At 41.6% G+C, this 27198-nt stretch overlaps 1 protein-coding gene and 1 pseudogene across 2 annotated transcripts; both read right to left on the bottom strand.

The window, feature by feature from the left end:
- Nucleotides 1-2172: 2172 nt before the first annotated feature.
- On the bottom strand, nt 2173-2440 carry LOC308415943 (stannin-like; annotated as a pseudogene). The gene has a single exon. The product of its transcript is annotated as a stannin-like (transcript).
- A 680-nt stretch (nt 2441-3120) lies between these two features.
- Nucleotides 3121-11508, bottom strand: RBMX2 (RNA binding motif protein X-linked 2). The gene is made up of 6 exons (XM_080911019.1): nt 11477-11508; nt 11160-11275; nt 9412-9463; nt 6782-6911; nt 4722-4905; nt 3121-4251 (listed from the first exon to the last, which is right to left on the bottom strand). The coding sequence occupies exons 1-6, from the start codon at nt 11479-11481 to the stop codon at nt 3545-3547; spliced, it is 1194 nt and encodes a 397-aa protein (XP_080767145.1). The 5' UTR covers nt 11482-11508; the 3' UTR covers nt 3121-3544.
- Nucleotides 11509-27198: the final 15690 nt, after the last annotated feature.

Below are 27198 nucleotides of genomic sequence, written 5' to 3'. Positions count from 1 at the left end.
GATGAAGAGAGTGGGGGGCACATAGCCCATGGAGGTGCGGCGAGGCCTGGGGGCAAGGGAGATGCCTCTGAGGGGCCCATGTTGGGAATCCCTTCCCTGAGGGACCAGTCACACAACAGTATAGTACAGAATAGAGTTTATTCAGGTCATGGGAGAGTTAAGGTGGTAGAGGCAGAGAGGCAGAGAGAGAGAGAGAGAGAGAGAGAGAGAGAGAGAGAGAGAGAGAGAGAGAGAGAGAGAGAGAGAGAGAGAGAGAAGAGGAGTAGAGGCAGGCCATGAGCACGTGGGAGAGAGGGGGGAAGGGAAGGGAAGAGGAGGGGTAGGAGGGAGAGCAAGGCTGCAAGAGCACAAGAGCAAGAGAAGCCAAGAGAGAGGGGAGGGGTCAAGCAGTCCCTTTTATAGTGTCAGGTCACTGGGGCGGAGCATACCTGGCTACTGCCAGGTAATTGAGGGGTGGGGTATACCTGGCTGTTACTAGGTAACTGAGAGGTGGGGTTTACAGAATCCCAACACCTTCTGTTCCTCTCCTAGACCTACAGAGTCACTGATCCCAGGTCTAACCCACATCCAAGCCAGCCAAAGCAGCCTCTCTGCCCGTGGCCAGTCCATCCTTGGCTACCTCTTGAGTGACTTAGCTATCTCACCAGTGTCTGAGTCTTTCCTCAGCTGTTTGTACCAAAGCAGCTCTCCTGAGCCACCTCGCTCCTACCTTCATACATGGCCTTACTCGCTGTCCCTCCTCACCTTAGACTGTCTCTTAACATCTGCCTCCCCACCCCATATTGGTACACACTGCTAAAAAGAAGTGTCCCTATAGCTTCTCCCTTGGGGTTCCAGAAAATGGATTAGCTTCACATGCTTTTTAAAACTGTGTGCAGACTAACCTGAAGCTCTCTGCTGTCAGGGCTAGCTGGCCACCTACTCGTCACCAAGGGTGCCAGCATAGTCAGGTTTATTCATAATAGTTTTCAATGCTTATTATGGTGGTGGGATTAAGATCTGAGCAAGCTTATAGACGTAAAAAGTATGCTGGAGACATGCTGCTGGCTCCCTTACCTGTGAAAACCAGGCCCTGAACTTGAACTGGTGACTCTGTTGTAAATGCTTATGTGCACACCAGAAATGACCTTCTATGGCACATAGTGCCTTGACAGCTGGGTCAGGGAGCTCTGTCTACAAAACCCCAAGGATCAAAGTAAAACCCAATACCCATTGGAGAAGAAAGGAATCTCACTTGTGAAAAGGTAGGGGAAGAGCCACCCCTACCTCCAACTCCCATTCCAGTGCAGAAAATATTAAATACAAAACCAAAACCTTGCCTTGGGCCAACTAGGTTTCAGACTTCAAGTAGCCACCTCAAGGCTCTGGTGTTTCCAAAGGACCAGAGCAGTTTCTGCAAAGTCTGTGCTGAAGTGGTGTAAAACCAAAGGGCAAGAGGCTCCTCTGCTAAGCTGCCTGGCAACCCTCAGGACTCATGAGGTCTTGTCCTTCCTTCACAGGCTTCCAAGCAAGTACAACAGCTTCCTTGCAGTATCTGCCCTCTATCTACACAAACCACTATTTAACAAAGCTGAAGCTAAAGAAAGGAAGGCTGTGGGTTTCCTCCATTACTAAACAAAGTGAAATTACCCCGGCACCCCAGCTTCTTAGCCTTTCACCTCCTTTCCATATGATTGCTAAGACCTCAGTGTACCCTGCCAAGAGCAACTGGGGCCAGACCAGTGGAAGACCCTCCATGGTCACACCTCAGCTCACATGAGTACAGTCATCAAGCCGGTCCACAGGCTCCATCTAGTAGTCTGAAAACTGCCAAAAAGGCTTAAGCACATGCTTCTGGGCTATTTACAGTTCACAAGTTGGTTAGTTCATGCATTACAGTAGTAGCTCCATCAAAAACAGGCTCAGCTAAAACATTCAAGTAAGGAAAGTGCTAAGAGGCCATGAGCCCAGCAGGGAGGGTCAGGTCTGCCCACGGCCTGCAATGGATAGCCCACCAGAAGGCTGAGAGGAAGGCCAGAAGAGCTGGGACCTGGAGTCAGTGTATGCGATGACAAAGCCTGAGGAGACCATGCCAGTAAGTGTCAACCCCTCTCACATAGCAACATGTCTGGCTCTACCCTTTCAGTGTTTCTGGGCTGGCTGCAAACAGAACCATGGCCTTCACAGCCCGGCTCAGCCATGCACTTCTGGGCTGTTGGTGGTCATCAACTTGGCCTTTCTTTCCACACATGGCCCCTTGGCAGAGTATTGCACTAGTAGAAAAGGGCTCCTTTGGCTCGCCACCACCCACGATGCTCTCCTCATCCTGACTGGCTGATGCGCTGCCGCCACAGGTAGCACCAGCAGCCCAGGATCAAAGCTCCCCCAGGTCAGCTATGGTGATCAGGATGACAATGACCTTGACCACCCCGGTCGTGGGGCTGTGGTCCATAATAGACATGATCAGTGCTTGGAAGGGCTTCTTTGGTGAAAAGCTCGTGGTCTACCTGGCTAAGCGAGGCTGGGATTCAGGCTGCACAGAACAGTCCATGTTGTGACCCGCATTCCAGTGCAATCAGCCAGCAGCAGCCCTGCCACCTGAGTGCCAGCAAGGTCGGCCCGTCTCTTAAGAGTAGAGAACAGTACAAATGATTTAGAAATACATGAAAATGGTATTAATCTAACACTGAATGGACTGAATGCCACTGAGCTGTTTAGAATGGTTAATTTTATTTTATATGAATTTCATCTCAATACAAATAAATAAGTTACAAAGAAAACGTACGTAAACATATCTGTAACCATCAAAAACTAAAAACAAAATAAAGGGAAGTGGGCTATAGCTGAGTAGCAGAGCACTTGACGTGCAATATGAACAGAAAGGAATGTAAAGGGGAAGGAACTGGTTGGTCTTAAGTATCCAATCATATCCTTATAAGCTCTTCAAATCTCATGAACTACACTTCCATACAGTTGTTCCTGCCATCTGGTGTAGGTTCCTACAGTGCTGGGCTCTCAATATCTAACATGAAGTCTAGAACTCCAGCATTACCTTGAGTTTTGACTTCCCTAGCAATCTCATCTTAAATCAGAGGTTTGTGGGGTTTTTTTTAAGAATTTATTTTATATATGTGAGTACACTGTCACTGTCTTCAGACACACCAGAAGAGTGCATCAGATCTCATTACAGATAGTTATGAACCACCATGTGGTTGCTGGGAATTGACCTCTGGAAGAGCAGTAGGTGCTCTTAACCTCTGAGCCATCTCTCCAGCCCCAGTTTGTGGGTTTAAGAGACAAATTTATAAACCAAATTTTAGGCACACACACTGGTCAGTACTAAGTATTTTCTCATGGACAATGGATCATGTTTGTTAGTAGTTTTCTTTTTCCTTAATATAGATATCTAGCTATGAAAAGTATAGCCTTTCCAACAATTCTGTCATGTAAGGGATTAAAAGAATTCAGACCCCAAATCTTTATATATAGAAATAACAACAACAAAGAGAAATTGATATTATGCATCGACATTCATTTTCAAAGAACTGGGCAGCTGAAACAGGCTTCAGTAATGTCTACGGTCACTGGCATGGAAGGACTCCCGCTCTCGAGAGTACCTATGCTTTTTATGCCTATGGGACTTATCTGGACTCCTACTCCTACTTCTGTGACTCCTCGGACTCCTACTCCTATGATTCCTCGGACTCCTACTCCTACTTCTGTGACTCCTTGGACTCCTACTTCTGTGACTCCTCAGACTCCTACTTCTATTTCTATGATTCCTCGGACTCCTACTTCTACTCCTATGACTCCTTGGACTCCTACTTCTACTTCTGTGGCTCCTACTTCTACTCCTATGACTCCTCGGACTCCTACTTCTACTTCTGTGACTCCGCCCCTCAGAATGCCTGCCATACCTGCTGGAATGAGTACCTGAGCTCCTCCCTCTATCCTTATCTCTGCTCTTTTCTTCTCCCTCCCTCCTGCTTGAGGACTTGTGTTCATGCTTGGGTTTCTCTTTCTTTGCCTCCCACTCAGGGTCCTCTGCTCTACCATGGCAGGAAGCCCTGACATCAGGGGAACCTGAGTGACTCTTCCTCTCTCTACATTCAGACTTCTGTGCTCTCTCTGAGGTCTTGCTGCTGTGCTTCTTCAAGCTATGCTCATCCTTTTCCTTGATTGTCTTGCTTCTGGAGCAGGACGGCAGCTCAGCTTGGACCTGGCGTTCAGTCTTCTCTTTTTCTTTCTTTTTTTTCTTTTTCTCTTTTTTTTCTGGGAGGGGGCAATCAAGAAGAAAAAGAAAACACAAAAAATCTCTTTAAAATATGCCTTACTTCTCTCTGTAGATCATGTAAAACTGAGACATTCCAAAATGTTGCCATGCTAGCAGATGGAGAATGCACATGTACTACAACAACATGACGCAGTCAGAGGTTATGATAAATGTCTTTAAGAATCAACTTGGACATCTGTTACTCCTGATGGGTCAAGTTGTACAAGACAACCCCACACAGAAGGGCTGTATCTCCAAATACAATCTCATCTTGAGATCCACAAGGGTTATGTGACTGCAACACATGAATTTCAGAAGACATTAATTCTGCCCGTACTACTAGCCTTCCTCCCTTAGATACCTTTGCTTTCTCAACTAAAGTAAGTATTCTCGAAGCTTCTCCTTTTATACTTAAGTGGATTACTGACTATCTGTGTATGCTTGGAAAAGAAGAGTTTTAACACTCCACCTTTTTTGTGCTTTTTTGTGAGATTGACATCTTCCTCTTCAGAGGTTTCAGGAGAACTTGGCGGGGGTGTTTTAACCCCACAGCCCTTCTCCTGGAGCTCTCTAGTCACATCATCCAGATCTTCTGATTCCTGAGGAGCCCGGTAGTTTGACACATGGTCCACACGGATAGTTCTTCCTTTAATCTAAGAAAAAAGGAAATGTTTCAGCAAAGACAGCTCCTGCATCGAACTATTTAAATAAATTACAGAACCACGGTTTGAAACACACCCATTGCCTTGTATAAAGAAATGATTAAAGAAGGCATGCATTAATACACAGCACTCAAGGCAGCTAAATGGGGCCTGCAAGCAAGTGAGCACAGAGCCCAGCCCCCTCCTCTTCTGTGTGTATCACAAAGTTAAATACAGAACATTCAGAAGTATTGCCCTAAAACACAGAATCATGAAAAACTGTGAGAATTTTCAATTTAAAGCACAACTGATTGTCTATAAGAAACTGTGTTCAGTTGGTAAGACTTGCCTTGTAAGAAAGAATAAGAACCTGAGGTTCATACCAAGAGCCCTCATAATATTAGTGTGGTGGCATATACTTATAATTCCAGCACTGTGAGGCAGAGATGGGAATACTGCTGGAGTTCTTTGGCCAAGCAACCTAGCCTACTTTGTAAGTTCCAGAGAAATGAGAGATCCTGTCAAAGAAAGGGGGGAGGGAAAAAAAGGAAGAGAAGGAAGAGGAAGAATAAAGGAGGAGAAACAACCCAGCAGTGGTAGTTAATCTCAGAGACAGGTGAGTTAGAGACCAGCTTGGCCTACAGAGCTAGTTCCAGGACAACCAGAGCCACACAGAGAAACTTTGTCTTATAATAACAAAAATTATAATGAAGAGGGGGAGGAGAAGGTAGACAAATTCTAAGAAATGGTGTCTGATGTAAGGCATCAGACACATGAATGTGTGTACCTGTATCAACTTATACAACACATTTAACAAGAAAACATGCCCTAGGAAAACATGAGGACTAGGAACATGAAATGTAGTGCTATAGCTGCCTTTTCAACAAAGTAATCAGGAGGCAAAATAAGAACAAGGGAACAAAATTCTTTTGTTGTTGCTGTGATTGTGATGGTGGTAGTGGCCACAGCAGTAGTAGGGGTACTAAACTCGGGGTCTTGCATACGACAGACAGGCACTCTTAGCACTGAGCTATATTCCTAGCCCTACTTCCTTCTCTCTTTAGCTCTCATACCTTTTTCTACTCCTACCATATGGCAACTTTCACTTCCCACTGATTATTTAGCTATAAGCCAGAGTTTTCCAGATGAACAATAATAAAATTAATTCTCCGCCCTTTAAGTAGTCTATCTTCAAGAAGACACACTTACTATGCAGGCAATATCATCTAAAATCTAAAGATTAATTCCACTGTCCCACTACAAGGGTACATTTTTACTTGTACCTTAAGCCTGAAAAGCTTCTGTCATCTATTCTATTTATCATTTTGATACTTTTTTGAAAAGGCAATTTTCCTCTAATGGTGATTTCTTCTGAATGCCATTTCCTTAAAATTTCAGAATGGCTTATTTTTATAGGATTGGTCACCAGGTATTTTTTAACTAGAGAATTTCTAGGAGCCAATATATTAAGTTACAGAAATCTTAGACTAGATATACATGGCTCTGTCTTAGCTCATAAAGCCAGTTCCCTAACACAGCACAATATCCAAGAGCACTGTTCCTAGTCTCTTCATTCTCTAATGTACTAGAACAAATGGAAAATACACATAAAAAACATCCGCTAGAGAAGGGGACACAGACCCAAGTTTCTGGAACAACAGGTTGCTAACACACAGGGAAAAGGAACAATTTCTGGCAGGCGCATGAGCCAGAAGATGGTTTCCTAGAATCACTTCCTATCCCAATCTGTCTACATACTTCAACAACCCCCACAGTACATCCAGCTGACTAGTACTACTTCTGCAGCTGTAAACAGCAGCCAAAAATGTGAAGCCTCACCCATCCACAGGAAAAGTCCAGCCAAAGACTGCACAGAAAGCACTTTTACCTTAATTCCATTAAAATTGTCAACAGCCAGAACCGTACTCCTCTGATCTTCATAGCACAGGAAACAGAATCCTTTGGATTTCCCAGTCTTCTTGTCTCTCACGAGATTAATGTTAACAATCTCCCCATACCTATTTTATAAAAAGTTTTATTCATTTAAAATGTTAAAACTTTCATACATCAAACAAAATTCACATAATATAGTACAGTAAATGACACAGTACATTGAAAATAAAGATTTAAAATAGTTAAATATAAATTCTAATATCTATAGTATATGTTCAACAATCAGTGTGATAAAACTGGAAATAATATTTCAAACAAAATCCTGCTACTGGAGTTAGAGATGACTCAATAGTTAAGAGCATTAGCTGCTCTTCCAGGGGACCCAGGTTCAGTTTCCAGCACACACTTGGAAGCTCACAGCCATCAGTAACTCCAGATCCAAGGAACCCAGTACCCTCTTCTATCTCTTGCATGGTACAGAAATGAATGTGTGATGATTTGCATTTGCTTAGCCCAGGGAGTGGCACTATTAGAAGGTGTAGCCTTGTTGGAGGAAGTGTGTCACTCTGGGGATAGGCTAGGAGACACTCCTCCTAGCCTGGGGTTGTCAGTCTGTCCCTGGCTTCCTTTGGATGAAGATGTATAACTCTCAGCTCCTCCTGCACCATGCCTACCTGGATGCTGCCATGCTTCTGCCTTGATACTAGACTGAACCTCTGAACCTGTAAGCCAGCCTCAATTAAATGTTTTTATTTATAAGACTTGCTTTGGTCACAGTGTCTGTTCACAGCAATAAAACCCTAACTAAGATAGCATGAAAGTAAAACTTCCATAAATTCTTTTTAAAAGTAATTTTTTAAAAACCCGCTACTAACTAGAACTTGAAACCTATATTCTTAGCTAATAGTTGGATGAACTAAAATGAAACAGAATTTAAAATGTCAAGGGTATACCACTTAGAAATTTAAAAAATAAAAATACACGAAAATCTGTAGGATGTAGCTAAGCCAGCTATACTCAATTAAATCTGTAACCTTAATGAATTCAATTCCTTAAGAAGAATGAATATAAAATAAAACAAACCTAATAAAGACAGGCTTTAATAAAGACCAAAGCAGAAATTAATTGAATACAAAATAGAAAGTCTACCTTACTTCTTATAAAACCAATTCCAAATAAAGCGTTATAAATTAAGTCATAAAATAAAACAGAAATTGATATATAAGTTACATGATTATATATGTGTATATATAAATACATACATATATATGTATAAATACATATATATATATAAATAAAACTAGACACACACACACACACACCAATCCAAAATCTAGTATCTTACTCAATGCAAAATAGTGAATGTGATTCAACAAAGGTTAAGAACCATTTGACAATATAATGAGGTAGAGCCAATGCAATTAGATAAAAAGATAAAAGAAATGGAGAAGTAAAAGTATCTGTTTGCAAATTATATACAATAGTATATATAGAAAATTAAATAGCATCAATGATAAACAATGATAAAAATAAACAGTTTAACAATTCAGTAAAGTTAACAGGACAGAGTTAAAAGTCAGTCAACTTTTATATACAAAAAATAATCCAAAGGTATAATGGAAGGGAAATTCCCTTCATAATAGCAACAAAAAAGGACAACATACTTAGAAATATACCTAATAGCCAAGCACTATACACAGTCAATATGAAGAACTCTTTTAAATCTCCAAAAAACATAAACATACATTTTTTAAAAATATATCATTTTTCTTAGCTAGGATGACTCACTATCAGAAAGATGTCAAAGTCTCCCAGAAAGTTAATAAAAATGTTAATATAATCCCAACAAAAACCCCTTTAACCCCCTACCTTAGAGTTAGATAACTTTGATGATGATCTGAACTGGGTGGTATTGGTACATGCCTTTAGCCCCAGCACTTAGGAAGCAGAGCCAAACAGATCTGAGACAAGGCCAGCCTGGTCTACAGAAAGTTGCAGGACAGCCAGGGCTACAGAAAATCTCCATCTCCAAAGGGGGTGGGTGTAAACAGGCATTCCAATTAGAGAGAAATTAGTAAAACCATTTCAGAGAACAATTCAGCAATGCTGATAAAGCACATCAGCCAAGATCTATTTCCATTTGGCCCAATACCACATAGGTAAGGCTCAGAGAGCTCTGTGATCATGGATGACTCAGAGTTCTCAAGAACCCAAAGAGAAAGGGCAATACTGCACCTTCCTGAGAATCACAGCCTGTTCCAATGTAAGCCCATGCTGAGTGAAGCTTAGTAAAAATGACAGAAAAGAACTAAAATCCCTCAGACAGCCTCTCAAATGATCCAAGCTTTGGGATTTCCCATGTGGTAATTCTTACCTATCCTGGGACTGATCTAGGCTCTAGCCTTCCCCATGCAGAGATGTCATTCAGTCTCGAATTAAAATGTCTTTGGTGGCTTTTTGAAACAGGATCTTACTCCAAGTGATCTTCCTACCTCAGCCTTGTCTACTGGCATCAGAGGTGTGCAACTCCACACCAAGTTTGAAATGCCTTGTTGCTGTTACAAAAATACACTAAGGAAGCAGACTGCTCCATGCACCCAGGAGACAGGAAATAACAGGACTTACTGTGAGAACACACAGATGATGTCTCCTTCTGTCAGTTCATAGGGAAGCCCTCCTAGAAAACAAACTCAGGTTCAGAGAACATTAAGGAACTGTTGACTGCATGCTATGCACTAGGAAGGACACTGGAGGTGCAGACTAAACAAGCCTGGATCTCGAAAATATCAACCTAACCAAAGAGAGTGGGTATAGTGACATGATCTGGAAGAAAAGTAGCTCTCAGATCTCTGTGAGTTCCAGGCAAACCTGGTCTACACAGTGAGTTTCATAGTAAAACTCTGCCTCAAAAGAGGAAAGGAAAGGAAGGAAGGGAGGGAGGGAAGGAGGGAGGGAGGGAAGGAAAAGAGAAGAAAAAGGTAATTAAATGAGTGGAAAGGCTGGGGTCATCACTTACCAAATTAATCTTATATCACTGAGTCCTCACATCCAAAACCCTATAAAGGAGGTGATTTCCTGCACAGGACTCAGATTTCATAAGCACTAAATTTAAGTATACTATTATTACCCTCACCTATGTGCAAACTAAGATTTATAAGGGAAAGTGTTAAGGATTTCACAGGAAACCATTTCCCCTCCCTCATATATAAAAAGGGGACGTTACATATTTACCTCACAGGAGTGTTATATAAATAAAATGAGGCCTACACAGTGCTTAACACAATACCGAGTACAACAGCCTCTTTTGATAGGCGAACTGCAGGGTTTTGGTTGTGACAGTGAGTGAATAGAGGATATTAATATTGTCACCAGAGACTTAAGAGGTCCCCTTTTACAAAGGCTCTCAATCTCTAATCTTGATAAAAATAATCCTAACACAGGCTCAGGGGGAAGCTTGAGGTCCATTTTATTAGCACTTGAGAGAGAGCTGATAGGGATGCAAGTTGTAAGTTTCACCAGCGACTGTGAGGAGGGAGCTGCACACATGCCTTCTGAGTTAGGATGTCAAGCAAGGAGGAGTGCACAGAAATGGAGGCAGGGAAGCAGCAAGGGGATAGGAGAGCCTTTAGATTTGTAATGAGAAAATAATTCTAAAGCATGCTCAGGAGTTCAGCCAGCCCCCAGAAAAATGGGGTAGGGGCAGGAGATATGTGAAAACTCAGAACAGCAGGTAGACTTAACACAGAGATCAGCGACTTTCCTCCCAAGTCCTTAGCGTGTCTTTTGGTGACCGAGCTTTCCTGACAGGTGTCTCCTGGCCACATTACAACAAAGGCAAGATCCCTCCACATTTTCAGATGGCCTTTCAAATGTTAATTAAGCAGGGGGTAAAGCTAATTTTGAGTCAACCCTCAATGTCTTCCAAGCCAGCTAATGTCTGTCCACAGCAAAGAACTAGGAGCAGAAGCCACTGTCGGGAGAAAATAATTCTGAGGAGGGTCAGATAGTCGACCCGAGTTAATGACTAAGAGCACAAGCCCCATAGTTTTGAGTGCTCCAGCATGTGACCTTAAGCAAGTCTAGTAACCCCTCTGCTCGGAGCCTCATTTCTTTGACATCATAATGGGTTGACTGTGGAGTTAACGCTCTGAGCCATAGGTAAGTAGCAATTATATATAATGAATGGCAAATACCAATTTCTAAGAAGCACTGGCTATCATAGAAGGCAACTGAACATAATGGACCTGTGAACAAGAGTGTGAGGTGATGAGCGTGTTCAGAAAGTGATAACCCTGTGGAAGGAGAGGGGCGGGGAGGGAGGAGGGGCGGGACAGACTCTGAAAGGCGCCGCTAGAGGAAACTGTGGAGCTCACCAAGAAAAATCCAGGCGCTGTCCTTGTATTCCGAGTGCCAAGACACCTTTTCTGCCACCCCAAGTTGAGCCTCTCGCTCATTCAGCTCGTTGATCAGCTTCACCTTAGTTAAAGGGCTGCGCGGGAGGCCAGAGGAGGAGGGGAAAAGACGTTAAGTACAATTCCTCACAGCCCGCCTACTCCATACCGTTCTTCTCCCGCCCCGAGGCCCTGAAGGCAAGGACCTGTCCCCGCCCTTATGGGCGGCCACCCTCAATCCACTCTCCCTTTCTCAGAGAAACTCCCTCCCCTTGTCCTCAGAGAAACTAAATCCTTACTTCATGTTCGCATCTTCGCGCTCCGCTCTTAAGACATCAGCTTCCGGGTGAGGCTCCGAAGCGCGCGCGCAACCCAAACACCCAGCTCCGATTGGAACCAGCGGAAATCGAGGCGGGACTTCCACCGGAAGTTCCAGCACGCTAAACCTTGTCACGTGCGCAGTAAAGCGAACGCGCTTTCTCCTGCATTCCAAGCAGTGGAGAAACAGTTCCTTAGTTAGTCTCTGCTTCCCATTTAGATATGGAACGAGGGTGGGAGCCTGAGGATTGGTGTGCCTCTGCAGTCTGAATTAAATGCCCACAGATTTATATAACGAATGTCGCCTTTTTCCAGAAGCAGGCAAAAATTAGCATTGTCAAATTAGTACCTATCAATTGAAGAGTTAGAGAATTTTAAAGGTTCCGAATGATAAGCAATTTATGCGTGTTCTCTCTGTTAGGTCTCAAAACCCAGGCTTAGTCTCCCAAACTGAGAGTCTGCAGTCTTCTCAGATAGTTCTTAATTTCTTTAACAAAATAAATTTTAAATGAACTTAGAAAGAAACTTAGGCCTAGTCTCCCAAACTGCCAGTTTGCAGCCTGACATGGAATCAGCCTAGCTCTTACTCAGTCCTCTCAGAGAGTTCTTAGTTTCTTTAACAAAATAATTTTTAAATGGACTCAGTATCTTAAAGTTTTAGTAAAATTTAAATGACAACAGGACAAGGAAGCTACAAATCTTCCTGGCAGCTGGTGGAAGGAAGGGACTGGATAAATGGAAGCAATAAAGCCATGCCTTTTAATTGAGAGTCTACAGGCACCAGCTTGTGATTGGTTAGGGCTCTGTGGATTTCCAGGCTAGCAAGGCATCATTCTTGAGGAATGATTTCTTAACAGGGTGATCAACAGATCCTATTGGATTAACAAACCTTTTTTATTTTAAAATTTATTATTTAAAAAATGGTTACAAGTGTAACACTGAAGTTACTGAGACCGAAAGACTATACAGCTCAATGAACTTCTATACAGTTAGAGTAGCATTCAGAGCAGAAGCTGTGGAACTTCACATTGGATTTTATACTTTCATTATCAAATATATTTCATGTATTCATTTATCCATCATCAAACCAAAATTTTTAAAATGACACCGTTAGAACTAGAATTTGATTGATATCCTCTTTCACCCATGTGCATTACCTGCACTTGGTCCATCCACATCACCTAACATTTGGTGTTGTTGTAAGACTCTGAGGAGTCTTAGCTCAGGAGCCCAACCCACAGAACACAATTAGAGATAGACCACTGCAATGCAAGAGGTTTTTATTCTGTGTATAGGGTTGCTCATCTTCACAGGGAGAATCAACCCCGAACTCAAAAAGAATACAACTTTTATACTTTTTTTGTGAGGGGGATGAACTATTATTTTACCATTTGTCAGCAGTATACTTTTCAGAAAGAGGAGAGGAAGGGGGAGAAACTTTGGCAGTAAGGTTGTTGACAATTTGCAGTTCTCCTTGGAAATCAGTATAGGGAGGGGTAGGGGAGCTGTTCCTAAAGCAATCATTTTTGTTTTGTTTTAACTCGGATTGGTCAGTATAGCTTGACCACTAAAACTGTTTTTACATTTTCAGAAACTTGTTTATCTATTTCAAAACTTTGAGGGGTTTTATCCTTGTTTTGTTTCTCAGAATTGGGTGATTAGAACATGAGTTAACTACGACATGTGTCAGGATCCTATCTAGGGCTTTCTAGAGGGACAGGTGGCTATCAGTCAGTATATTCTGTGTTTTTTGTTTTTTTTGGTTTTGGTTTTGGTTTTGGTTTTTTTTTTTTTTTTTTCTGAGAATTACTCGGGACCATTGTTTTTATTTGTGAGGCACAGGCGGGATCTCATAGCCTTGGAATGACTGGAAAATCTCTGAGTCTGACTTTAACCATTTCTGTGTCTTTAGGGTCTCACATTTTAGTAATGGGGTATTTTGGAAAAGTCTCAGAGCCCCAAAAACCTTTGTTTTTTACATCAGTGTCCCCATTCCCTTTTCTACATTTTATACATATACATCTGTTCACATATGTATTGGCAGGTTTTGTGTCAACTAGACCCAAGCTAGAGTCATCAGAAAAGAAGGAGCTTCCATTAAGGAAATACCTTCATGAGATCCAGCTGTAAACTGATTTTTACAGTTAGTAATTAATGTGGGAGGTCCCAGCTCATTGTGGGTGGTGCCATCCCTGGGCTGGTAGACCTGGGTTCTATAAGAAAGCAGGCTGAGCAAGCCATGAGGAGCAAGCCAGTAAGTAACATCCCTCCATGATCTCTGCATCAGCTCCTGCCTCCAGGATCTTGCTTTTTTTTTTTTTTTTAAGTTCCTATCCTTACTTCAATTCAATGATGAACTACAATATGGAAGTGAAAGTATAACTTCAGTTTTTTCAATCCTTACTTTTAAAGATGGTTCTTCAATACTTTAATCTCCCTTTTAGTCCACCACCCAGCATAGGTAGTGGGAAAGAAAGGATATGGGTGAAGTGGACCTATTTAGAAATTGTTTTTTGGAGCAATTCCCATCTGTCTAGAAATCAGCACAGTTCAGTTCACAGCTTAGCAGTGGCAGCTCTATTCACTTGCAAACATTTTATGGATACACCAGCAGACCAGTTCAATAGTGTTAGGTTAGTAACCGCGGTGACATGCCCTAGATTTATCTGCTATGCCTCTCTCGGGGGAGCAAAGATCCGTGACAACTCAGGACCAACAAATATTCAGTTAGCTCTACTAGCAAGCCAAGCTCAGCCTCCATCACTCTGTTGAGTCTTTTTTGTACTCTCTCCAAACATCACGTATTCTCAACAGGTCTTGCCTTAGCATGTGTCTGTCTCAGCTGACATCACTCTGCCAATCAGCCTGAGTCCAAACAAGCAACAAGAAACTGAAGCACACCACCAGAATTTTTTTGGTGCATTTTTCTCTATGGACTCCAGACAAATGCAGCTCAACTACACTCTCTATTGAGTCCAGACAAATGCAGCTCAATAATCAAAGTAAGGCACACCAATACATGCATGTTGTTAGCAAAAAATCCCTCATCATGTGTCCTTTCATGTGTTTGCTTTACTAGAACATCATTTCTACTATGTCTGCTTCAGTCAAATGTTCCTTCACAACTCAGCCTTAGTCTTTCACCATGTCCAATTCAGAAAACCACTCCTTCAAGTGTTTGCTCCAACAAAACACCATTTAACACAACGGACTTTCCAAAGAACCCGTAAGTCTCAAATTCATGTAAGCTTTAAAAAAAACCCTTTCTCCCCAACTTGCTTTTGGTCATGGTATTTTATTACAGCAATAGAAACCCTAACTAAGAAAACACACACACATATATACTGTTAGCTAGAGTCCTCCTGTGGGGTGGGGGAAACGTGCAGGGACATTTTTTTTCTGAGACTGTGTGATCTCACTTAATATTACACATAATTTTACTATGTTATTACAAATATTGTGATTTCACTTTTCTTAATAGTCGAATAGCAATCCAACTTTATATATGCTGAATTTTTGTTATCTATTCCTCTATTGATGGGAACCTTAGTGAATTCTAATTTCTTGTTATAGTGAATAAAGCAATAATAAACACAGGGATTCAAATATATCTATGATATAACATGGACTTGTCTGGGTATACACCCAGGGGTGAAATATCAGGGTCATATGGTAATTCTAGTTTTAATTTTTGAGAAACTTCCAAATTGATTTCTTAATTTGCAACACCCCCCACAAACAGTGAATAAGTCTTCTTTCTTTTCCTATCCTCTCCAACGTTTGTTGTTTGATTAATTGATAATAGCTAATCTGACTTGTGGGTATCTCATGGTGGTATGTCAAAGTAGTTGTAATTTTTAATTTTTCTGATGCCTATGGCTGGTGAGCCCATTTGTTTACTGACAAATTTATTTCCTTGATGTTTAATTTTAATTTTTTTAATTCTGGATATTATTAGTCTTTTGAAGTGTAGCTGGTAAAGACATTCCCCCATTCTGTGAGCTGTCTATTAAGTATGCTGTTTCCTTTGTCTCACAGAAACCTCTTATTTTTATGTAGTCCCATCTGTTGAAACTTAGGTTTGGTTCCTGTACTATCTGTATTCTATTTGATTATCCCAATATCTTAAAGAGTATTCTCATGTTTTCTTCTAGAAGTGCCAGTATTTCAGGTTTTAAATTAAGGTTCTTGGTCATTTTTAACTTTTTTTTTACAAACTGAAAATTACAATTCTAATTTCCTCTTTAAATAAAAATTAAATTTTGCTAGCATATTTCTGAAGTAGGTTATCTTTTCCCAAATAAGTATGTGGTTTTATTTCGTTGGTCAAAAATTAGGTGAGAATAGCTTGGCATTTTATTCTGGATTCTCTTATTTTATTGCATTGGTATTAATGTCTACTTTTATGGCAGTACTGTGCTGTCCTTATGACTATAGCTCTTAAGGAAAATTTGAGGTCAGGTCCCATAATACCTTCAGCATTGTTCTTATTCCTTATGATTTGTTTTCTATCTGTGGTCTTTTGTGGTTCAATATAAATTCTTGTATTATTTTTTTTCTAGACCTGTGAAATATATCAGAATTTTGAAAGGTGTTACATTAAATCTGCAAATAAATTTTGGTAGTATAACCATTTTTACAATATTTTTCTACCAATTCAGAAGCTTGAAACTTTTTTTTCCCTGAGACATGGTCTCATTATAGAGCTTTGGCTCTCCTGGAGTTCACTTTGAAGAGCAGGCTGGCCAGAAATCCGCATTCACCTGCCTCTGCCTCCCAAACGTTGTGGTTAAAGGCAGCATGGAACTCTTAAGGGACAACATGTAATATTCTCATTTGAGGCAGATCAGAATACTTTGTTTCCATCATTAGGGCCAGAGGTAGAACTCAGAATCCATTCTTTTAACAAGAGGAAATAACTTTCCCTTAATGAGCTTAACAAAGCTCTGATACCTACACATTTATATATGGCATTTTAAATCTTAAAGAAAGGCAAAGCTGATTATAATGGAGGGGCCCATCTTCAATGGCCTCCATGCTTACTAATGTCTGTCTAGCTACCTAACAAGAAGAAAAAAATGATGGCACATAATGTGTGATATAACCCATATAGAAGATTTAATTAATCCCGCATGTCTCTATCAGCATCTGCTCATGAACCATAATGTTCTAAAAGTGAAGGTCCAGAGATGGATTGTTAGCAGTCTGAGTGAGCCTTATTCAGAGCACCAGATATTAGGCCATCCATAACAGCATTTTGATGATAATAAGTGTTCCAACAAGTGGTTCAACCCACAACCCATTTCCTGCAAGAAGCAAAGGCTGCCCAGCAAGAACAATGTCTCCTCTTGTATTCTGTCTGTGAACATCCTTGCTTCAATGCAACAGGCCCCTCTCCTCCCCTCCAACCCTGCTATTCATTAACTTCATCAAATAAAACCTTGCCAGTGAAAACTAAACAGTGACAGATTGCATATGGGTTATCTGTTCCTAGAAATCTCCATTTGCTTTGTTGATAGAGCTAAAGTAGCCACTTGCAATGTGATAAGCTTGCCGGCAGTACTATCTTGCTAGTGTCTTCTGGTAACTGTGAAATAAAAGAGTTGGGGCTCTACCTGGGGCTCAGTCATATGCATTCAGAAGGAAGCTGGAGCATAAGAGACAGTGGGGCCAGAAAATGGAAGAATCATTTATGTTGAGAATATGAGGAGTATTCCTAATTTTTGGGCTTAGCAGAAGTGCTCATTGGTTTGGGGTTTGTTTGTTTGTTTTTTTTGTTTGTTTTGTTTTTTTTTTTTTTGAGTCATGGTGTCATATAGCACACAATTTGGCCTTGAACACCTAATCCTCCTGTCTCTCCCTGCTACCATACACAATCAGCAGAGATGCTCTGAAACTTGAGCGCTAAAAATAACCATCCAAATGTTCAAGTACTAGAGACTTTCTGAGACCTTCAGTTCCGCTGCTGTAAATGGTAAGTCAGACTTAGACCTGTAAATTTGATCACTGTAGAAGAGCCAGAAGAAAAGAAGCAAGAAATCCAAATTTTTCATGGCTGTGTTTATATTTAGTAGAAATTAATAAATTATGATGCCTAGAAAATATCTCTGAGTTGAAAGAGATAAAAGTCCAAAGTGCCCTCCATCCTTACCACTGGAGAAAAAGGAAACTGAATTGCCATCCATGGTGATATCTCTCAATAATACTCATTTAGCAGTTGCTGTATGTAACATGTAGTACCAGCTGAAGAATTCAAAGGTAGTCTCCATATAAACAAAATGGCTGAAATTTTTGGTTAATCAATCTCTTCTTCTTATCATCACAACACACCCCAAAACAATTTCCCTTCCTGATTTCCCTACTTACAGCTGCGAAAATGCTGTTTTTTGGGGTTTTTTTCCCTTCAGATTTCCTAGGCTCAAAAGCACAATTTTCACCTTTTGTTCTTATTTCTCCCCCAGAATCCTCTCATCCAGATACCAGAGCTACTGCGGTATCTGTGAGTCACAGCTCTTCACATCACAATCTGATAACAATAATTATCACCTCTTTCTCCTTCAGTTCTCATCATAACTGCCCTAACCCTATCTTCTCCTAGATCCTGTGCATAAACCCTAAATTTATCTATCCTCCACTTGACTACATTCTCTTGAGTCCCAAATATTATGTGATCTACATACTTCTGCTTAGAAAAGACACATACCCTGGGCCACCATCCTCTCTCTGATTGAAACCTGCTTAAACTCCAAAGCCCTATTCAGTCTTTTCTCTAAAAAACAAAACAAAAACAAGCCATCTCTTCCTTCCTACCAGTTCCTGGTGATGGCTCCTACTTCTGAATTCTGTAGCACTTCAAAAATCCTTTACGTTATCCCCAGGAAAAATTGTCAGATTTGGGGAGTGGAGGTTCTGCTCTTGTACACCCTCGAGGTATAGAAAGTAAAGGATGCCTTTGTTTCCCATTGGTCCCTGTCCATACAATTATAATAGTCATATTTTATCCAGATACTATTTTACTGCTGTTATCTGTTAATGCTACCCTAGATGCTGGAGATATACCAATGAACAAATCAAGCAGAGTTCCTGTCTCCATGGAGTTTGTATTCTTATTGAAGAAGATGGAAAATTAACATGCAAGTATGCATCCAGTGTCAACAAATGCTATAAAGGAAGAGTGAAGCAGGCTAGAGGAACAAAGTGTGAGGTTGTTTTGCTGTTTTAGCAAGGGAAGGTGGTTGATCAAACTGAAAACCCATGGTCTCTGTAGCAATAGTATCTCACCCTCAAATTCTGACAGGCAACCAAAAGCATAAGTGCATGTGCATAAGCGTGTGTGTGTGTGTGTGTGTGTGTGTGTGTGTGTGTGTGCGCGCGCGCGCGCGCGCGTGTGTGTGGTACACATGCCTACATATGCTCAGTCATGTGTAAGTAGTATACATGTGCATGGAGTTTGACATCGAACATCTTCCTTGATCATTCTCCATCTTCTATATTAATGTAGGGTCTTTTACTCAAACTCAGAGCTTACATATTCAGCTAACGTAGCAAGCCAGCTTGCCCCAGGGATTCCATCCCTTTGCCTCCTGAAAACTGATATAACAGACAGGCTGGTATTTATGTGGATGCTGGGGATCTAAACTTAGGTTCTCACACTTGAATGGCAAGTACTTTACTCACTGAGCCATCTCCCCAGCCACTCCTTACTGTTTCTTAAACAGAGACCTGGCTCAGGACATCTATATTAACATTCCCAGTTTTTGGAATGCTCTGATTCCAATCCCAGAGCCCTGGAAGCATTGCTTCCTCTTGTTTTTCTTGCAGGTATCTCCTTCTATTTTGCTTTTAAGAGAATGAAGAATTTCATACATAGGCTGGAGAGATGGCTCAGCAGTTAAGAGCACTGACTGCTTTTCCAAAAGTCCTGAGTTCAATTCCCAGCAACCACATGATGGCTCACCAACCATCTGTAATGGGACCTGATACTCTCTTCTGGCGTGTCTGAAGACAGCAACAGTATACTCATATCTCACATCCATAAAATAAATAAGTTAATCTTTAAAAAAGAATTTCATACACAGGTAAAATGACATTTTGATCACATCTACTTCTCCATCCTCTCCTTACCTCCTCCACTTCCCCTTTAATAACTATCTCTCAATACCTGTCTTCTTCTATTACACACTTATACCACATGCACACACACACAGTCACACACACACACACACACACACACACACACACACACACACACACACTTTTGCCTTTGGTTTTACATCTGCTGGAAATACTCTCAGCACAGCATCCATCTCCTAACTCGGTGACTGTCCTCCTGACCTATCTCAACTGTCATCCACTTATCTGTATGAACCTTCCCCTGACAATCTGTTTTCTACCCTCAGGTCTTATAGCAACAGAATTATTTCTTCCTCATCTCATCCTGATGTCGGTCACTCACACCTTCTCTATGCCATTAACCACTCCAGGGTGCTTATTCAACCTATAGCTTTTAAATAATAAAGAGTCTCTTCCAGTCACTAGACTCAGAGAACTCAAAGTATTGCTGACCTGGAAGACTCTTCCTGGTGGCCAGCTCTCATAGTATCTGTCAAGTGCAAGCTGCCACAGGAGAAGAGTAATCAACAATCCTACCCAGCAATAAACCCTGCAACTGACAACGATTGACTCGGCAAGATATGCCCAATAGTGCGATCGTGGCACTGATATCTTGGGTGAAACAAAGAGCTGTCTGACTGGACTTAAAGCCTGCTCCATAGGAGGGAGCATAAAGCTTGGCTCTGCTGGCACTGAAAACCTAGCCAAGAACCCATGGCTAGAGGTATACAGGAGAAACTGCTACTACCGTTTTGCTAAATTCATAACTGCCTTCTATAAATCTTTATCCCCATACCCAAAGATTAGTGTAGTTCTCAGCCCTCATCAAAAAAGTTTCATTTTTCAGAGGATGGAGGTTATTTCAGAGATCCATAACTGGTCAAAGTGCAGAGCATAAGGGATTGTCAAGTGCCCGTTCTCAAACATACCACCTATACCCCAAACTTAGGGAACATCTCACCCCTAATTGAGTGATCCCTACCCCTTTGATACTGGAACATTGATTGTGGTATATTGTATAGGTCTTAGCTTTTGAGCAACATCCCTGTCGAGTTCAGAAGACACTCTTTTGTAACAATTTTTGCTGCTCCTCTGGCTCTTAGATATTTTCATCCACTCTTCTGAGATGTTCTCTAAACCCTTTTGTCAATTTGACACAAATCTAGACTCACCTAAGAAAAGGAAACCTCATCTGAAGAACTGACCCCATCATACTGTCCTGTGGACATGTCTGTGGGGCATTTTCTTGAATAATAATGGTAGTTGCTTCCCACAATTAATGGTACCATCCTTGGGAATATGGTCCTAGGTTGTATCAGAAAGCAAGCTGAAATTTTTTGTTTGTTCCTGATTTCATCTCCATATCACAGACCAAGCCCCAGAGCCACAGATAAATGATCAGAGTTTATTCAAAAACCATCGTTACCTAGAAAATCAAGCTGTGATGGAGACCATCAGAGAAAACCACAACTGATCAAAACACAGAGAACAACTGTTAATAGTGTGCCCAGTCCCAACTGATACAGCTACAGCAGAAGTCCTATGCCTAATGCTCAAGGAACATCACAGGAGAAAAGAAAGAAAGATTATAAAAGCCAGAGGAAGTGTGCTTTGAGATTGTGTCTCTGAGAAATGACAGGCAAGATATATCCATGACATCACAACAGTATGCCTCCCTAACCAAGATCCACCAAAAGACACAGGGTACATCAAAGTGACTCACACCTAGACTAATAAGTACAGGTAAGTAATGACTGCCTAGAGAGAGAGAGAGAGAGAGAGAGAGAGAGAGAGAGAGAGAGAGAGAGAGAGAGAGAGAGAGAGAGAGAGAGAGAGAGAGAACAAGGGGAGAGAAAGGGAGAGAGAGAAACAAGAGAGAGACAGAACTGTTTCTCCCCAGGGATGAACCTCCTAGTAAGTTACAAAATGACATCGTCAGCCCAGAAATCTTGTACATACAAACAACACTAAATATACTCCGTAGATAATAGGGGGGGAAGGCCATAAATATCATGGGAGGGGCTAACAGGGAGGACTCAGGATACATTGGAAGGAAAAGTGAAGGGAAGGAGGGAAGTGCTATATTTACATTTTAACTAAAATTTAAAAGTTTAAAGATGAAAGCGTTGGAATCAAGTCAGTAAGCAGCTTTTCTCCAGTTTCTGCCTCTGCTCCTGCTTGAATTCCTGTCCTGACTTTCCTCAGTGGTAGACCGTGACCGGATGTGAAAGCCATCAGTTGCGGCATCCTGCCATCCTTTATTGTATCTGCTTTTGCACTGGGGACTTAAAGGATAATTCTGGTTAGTGAAGTAAAAGGTTAATCTAAAAGGGTGAATGTAGACTTTCAATTCCAGAGTTGAAAATTTTGATTAAAAAGCCTGTTCCACAACTGTGGATCCAGTGGGAAAATAAATAGAATAATAAATGTGCTACATTAGTAGATCTTATCAGTTCTTCCAGGGATATTGAGCTGAGATCCATTCATAGGCTCCAGAGGCTCTATGATGATCCTGAGTTTGTATGTGAGTATTCATATGAGCAAGTACGTTTCAAAAAAGGTTCGGATGCCCCTTAGATTCTAAGAGAGTTCCGTGGCTCAAAAACAACAGCCAATGGCCACTGCTTTAGAGTATTAAGGATTATCTGTGAATACTGTCATCCAAAGTCAACCAAGAGCAGTTGCAAGAGAATTAGCATATCTTAAGAAAATTATAAATAGGATGCCTAAGTAGAATGTGGAGAGGAGAACCCTAAATTCTCAAAGAGAGGCCAAGGTACTTCCAGGGTGAATATGTCTTTCAGGAGACATGCAGCTGACATGTGCTTTGTTTTATCTCCACCTGGTTGCCAGTCTTTACATTTACTTTGCTCCCACAGCCCAGGTTAAAGCAGAAATTTTCCATCCCCCGATCAGCAAAGAGTTCAAAGCTATAGCTGCCAAAGTTGATTTAAAAAGAACTCAGTTCCAGGGAGAAAAGGAGAAAGAAAAAATATGCTTAAGGAACAGATTGGCTGTGACTAAGCAGAAGGCACCATTCTTAATATGAAGACCACATGGGAGTCTAAAAGACATGAAGGCCAGATTAAATAAATAGGGATAATGAGATCAGGTGTGATAGAATGTGTTACTGGATCAATCTAAACTAGCTCAGTGGAAAAAAGTTTCACATGATATCAGGAACCTGCTGACTTCCCAAATGGCTGTCACATTGCGCTGAAGTTTCGATTTACTGACTAATGGCCACCTTCGTTCTCCAAAAGATTGTTTGCAGGGGCCGTTTTTACCCTTTCTGAGTCACTTTCAGTGCTTTCAACTGTGATTTTTTTCCAGGAGTGTTCTGTTACTGAGGCAGATCACGTGGTGGCATTTCATTCCAAAGTGAAGCCACTCAGCATGAGCACCAGGTGCAACTTTGATCCAGCAGGATCTTTCAACTAGGGGAGGAAGAGGGTGGGCCAAGGAGCAGAAAGTCAATTAAGACTTGGCACTGGGAACCTATAGGCGACCAAAGAAAAGCCATAGGGCAAACCTCAGAGACAAAGCATGATAGGGCCAGTGGGATGGTTAAAATTGTCAGTGTGTGTATGCTCTAGAACTGTGGTTCTCAACCTGTTGTGACCCTTTAGTACAGTTTCTCATGTCGTAGTGACTCCCAACCATAAAATTATTTTGTTGCCTCTTCATAACTGTAATTTTGCTACTGATATGAATCATAAAGTAAATCTATGATATGCAGGATACCCCCCACCAAGAGGATACTGATCCATCTGAGAAATGCTACACTAGAATCACTTAGGGGGAAAAAGCCTCCAGACGTGCCTGTAGGGGAGTATTTGCCTTCTGGGTATGCCCAGGAGGGATTGCCTTGATGAGGTTGGTTGAAGTGACAAGAACCACCATGGGTGGCACCATTCCATAGGCTGGGGAAAGGAGAAAGGAAGTTGAGCAGCAGCCTTCATAGCTCTGTGCCTCCTGCCAGGACTCATGACTTTCCCTTCGTGATGGACTGTACCCCAAAACCGTGAGTCAAAGTAACCCTGTCCTTCATTACATTACTTTTTGTTGTTGCTGCTTTGTTTTGTTTTGTTTTTGAGAGAAGGTCAATATGGTCCAAATAGGTCCAGAACTCACTGTATAGTCCAGGCTGAGGTTTTCACTGTATAGAACAGGCTGGCCTAAAAACTCATGAAGATCAGCCTGACTCTACCCCCACTTGAAGCAGCTTTTTGTGTGTGAGAGAGAATATTTTATTCCAGAAATAAGAAAGTTGTCTGAGGCAGGCTGTCGTGGCTCAAATTGCAATGATTACTCATGAAAGCCAAAAGCCTGGGCCCAGGTTTTCAGAGCCATAGAACACAGTTTTTATTCTGTGTCTGGTCTGAATCTTACATTCCAGAAAGATGAAGAGGTGTAGTTAAAACCTAGAATCTGAGGTTTGGCAGACCTTGGGATAAGCTATTTGCCAGCCTTAAATACCAAAATTAGCAACTGGTGACCCCACTTCCTGTATCTCAGACTGATACACAGTCTGAAACTCTATAGCCCATATTGGCCTCAAACTTGCCAACCCAGTCCCCTAATCTTACTGCCTTACACAAAAGTTGGTGTTTGGAGAGCTGCTGTATAAACTTCAGGCTAGAATGCCTCTTTAGTAAAGTCTTTCTTTACTAAAGACACTCTTTAGATTGGGGGAAAAAGGATTAGCTAAATATACTTTCTCCCCTGACTACACCTCATTCCGGTCATTAACTAAAAATGTGTGTGCCTTATTGCCTAGCTCCACTCTGCAGTAAAGGGGAAGAGTTCAACCTACTTGTCCCAATGATATAAGTAAATGTTTTTAAATGCATTTTTGTTTATGTGTATGAATGGACGGATGAGTGTGCACCATGTGTGTGCACCATGTTTATGTACCATGTATGACAGAGAGACAGTCCCATGGAAGCCAAAAGATGACATTGGATTTCCTGAAGTTAGACTCACAAATAGTTGTGAGCTGCTATGTGGATACTGGGAACCAAACTTGGAACCTCTTAAAGTGCTGCTCTTAACTTCTGAGCCATCCCTCCAGCCCCAAAGACAAGTTTGAAAAGAAGAAAATCAAGGGAGATAGTTTAATGGTTGTACTGGCTGGTTTTGTGCCACCTTGACACAAGCTGAGAAAGGAACCTCAGTTGAGAAAATGCCTCCATGAGATCCTGTTGTAAGGCATTGGTGGTGGTCCTGGGTTTCATAAGAAAGCAGGCTGAGCAAGCCAGGGAAAGCAAGCCAGTAAGTGACATCCCTCCATGGCCTCTGCATCAGCTCCTGCTTCCTGACCTGCTTGAGTTCCAGTCCTGACTTCCTCTGGTGATAAATAGCTGAATAAACCATTTCTATTCCTGATGTTTGTGCAGGAATAGAAACCCTGAGTAAGACAATGGCTAACATGTTTGCCTTACAAGCATGAGAAACCAGAGGTCAGTCCCCAGCACCTACATAAAATGCTGGAGCGTGGAAGGGTGGGCTTGTAATCCCACCCAGTACTGCTGAGGTGAAGATGGAAGGATCCCTGTGGCTCACTGGCCAGCCAGTCGGGTATGCTTCAAGCCAATGAGAAACCGTATCTGAAAGGAGGTAGAGGATGCTCCTGAGAATAACACCAGCAAACAGGGTTGGGGGGGGGTGGGACTGAGAGAGAGGCAGAGAGACAGAGAGGCAGAGACAGACATGAAAGCACACAAAACACAGGTACTAAGTTCTAAGTACCAAAAATTGTTCATACTTACCAGACTACCGCTTCTCTGGCCTGCAAGAAAGAAACAGCTGAGGTGCAGCACAGTTAGAGTAACCCAGAACTACTGAACTGCATCCATTTCCTTTAGACAACTTTCCTGTATTACTTTATCTATGCATAGTGCCCTCTGCTGGATCTTTTAGTCACTAGCACCTTGGTGCCTCCTGCCTGCAGTACTTCTGAGGACCTGTTTTGTACCTTGGCAGCCAAATGCTTCACCTGCAGTTGCCACTACCAAAAAACAATATAAACAGGGCACCATTTTTTTTTGTTTGTTTGTTTGTTTGTTTTGTTTTGGTTTGGTTTTTATATTTTCTCCTCATGTTAATCCTTTAACCTCATGCCTAGATTTCCTACTATTACAATAATAACTTACTGCAAACTCAAAGTGATAGACTTATTTCCATTCAGTTGATTTTTGTCTTGGTATCTGTTCATTGGTATGTATTTATATGTAGTATGTATTAGTATATACATGTTCATATGTGTGTGTGTGTGTGTGTGTGTGTGTGTGTGTGTTTACCCACACACGTGTGTGGAGACCAGAAGGTAATACTGGGTATCTCTAGGAATTGTTTTTCAAACAAGATCTTTCCCTGAACCCAGAGCTCTCCCATTTGCTAGATGACTGATCAGCAGACTCTAGGGATCCTTCTACTTCTGCCTCCCCAGTGCTAGGACGGGGACATTCCCACATGCTACATGCATAAACTGCCAAGCCAGGCTTTTTATCATGGGCACTAAAAATCCAAACTCAAGCTCCCATGCTGACTGAGCCATCTCCCTGGCCTCTATTTTTATTTAGAATGCAAAGTAGCAAGACTAACAGTGGCATTCTTTTTTTTTTTTTTTTCCCAAAAAAAAATTATTGGAAATTTTATTTACATTTCAGATGTTATCCCTTTCCCACAATCCCCTCCCCCTCTCATTGCCTCCATGAAGGTGCTCCCTCTCCCAACCCCCCTCTCCCACCTCAGCACCTTGGTATTCCCCTACACTGGGAAAACAAACCTTCGCTGGACCAAAGACCTCTCCTCCCATTGATTCCAGAGAATGTTATCCTCTGCTGCATATGCACCTGGGGCTATGGGTCTCTCCATGCAAACTCATTGGTTGGTGTTTTAGACTCTGGGAGCTGTGATGGGTTTGGTTAGTTGGTAATTTTGTTCTTCCCATTGGGTTGAAGACCCTTTCAACTCCTTCAGTCCTTTCTCTAGCTCCTTCATTGGGGTCCTTGTGTTCAGTCTGATGGTTAGCTACAAGCATCCTCCTCTGTATCAGTATGACTCTGGCAGAGCCTCTGAGGAGGCATCCATATCACATTCCTGCCAGTAAGCAATACTTGGCAACAGCAATAGTGCTTGGGTTTAGTGGCTGCATCCAGGATGGATCTCCAGGTAAGGCAGTCTCTGGATGATCTTTTCTCCAATCCCTGTTCCTCTATTTGTCCCTTTATTTTCTCCCATGAGTGTTTTGTTCTTCTTTCTAAAAAATACTGAGGCATTGACTTTCTGGCCTTCCTTCTCTTTGAGTTTCATAAGTTCTGTGGATGGTTTCTTGGGTATTCCAGTTTTTTGGGCTAGTATCCACTTAGAAGTGAGTACATACTATGAGTGTTCTTCTGTGACTGGATTACCTCGCTCAAGGTGATAGCTTCAAGTTTCATCCATTTTCCTAGGAATTTCATGAAGTCATTGTTTTTAATAGCTGAGTAGTACTCTGTTGTATAAATATACCATAATTTCTGTATCTATTCCTATGTTGAAGGACATCTGGGTTCTTTCCAGCTTCTGGCTATTATAAACTATTATA

This window comes from Micromys minutus, assembly GCF_963924665.1.
Source record: "Micromys minutus genome assembly, chromosome: X".
In the NCBI taxonomy this organism is placed as follows: domain Eukaryota; kingdom Metazoa; phylum Chordata; class Mammalia; order Rodentia; family Muridae; genus Micromys; species Micromys minutus.
Note: the sequence above shows the minus strand (reverse complement) of the source record. Positions and strands in the feature narration are given on the sequence as shown.

Excerpts from the sequence above, each read along its gene's own strand:
- RBMX2 (XM_080911019.1), bottom strand. Across the intron at positions 9,464-11,159 it reads CAGCGCCTGGATTTTTCTTG|GAGGGCTTCCCTATGAACTG; the intron begins GTGAGCTCCACA and ends TTTGTTTTCTAG. Across the intron at positions 4,906-6,781 it reads ACAATTTTAATGGAATTAAG|ATTAAAGGAAGAACTATCCG; the intron begins GTAAAAGTGCTT and ends CTTTTTTCTTAG.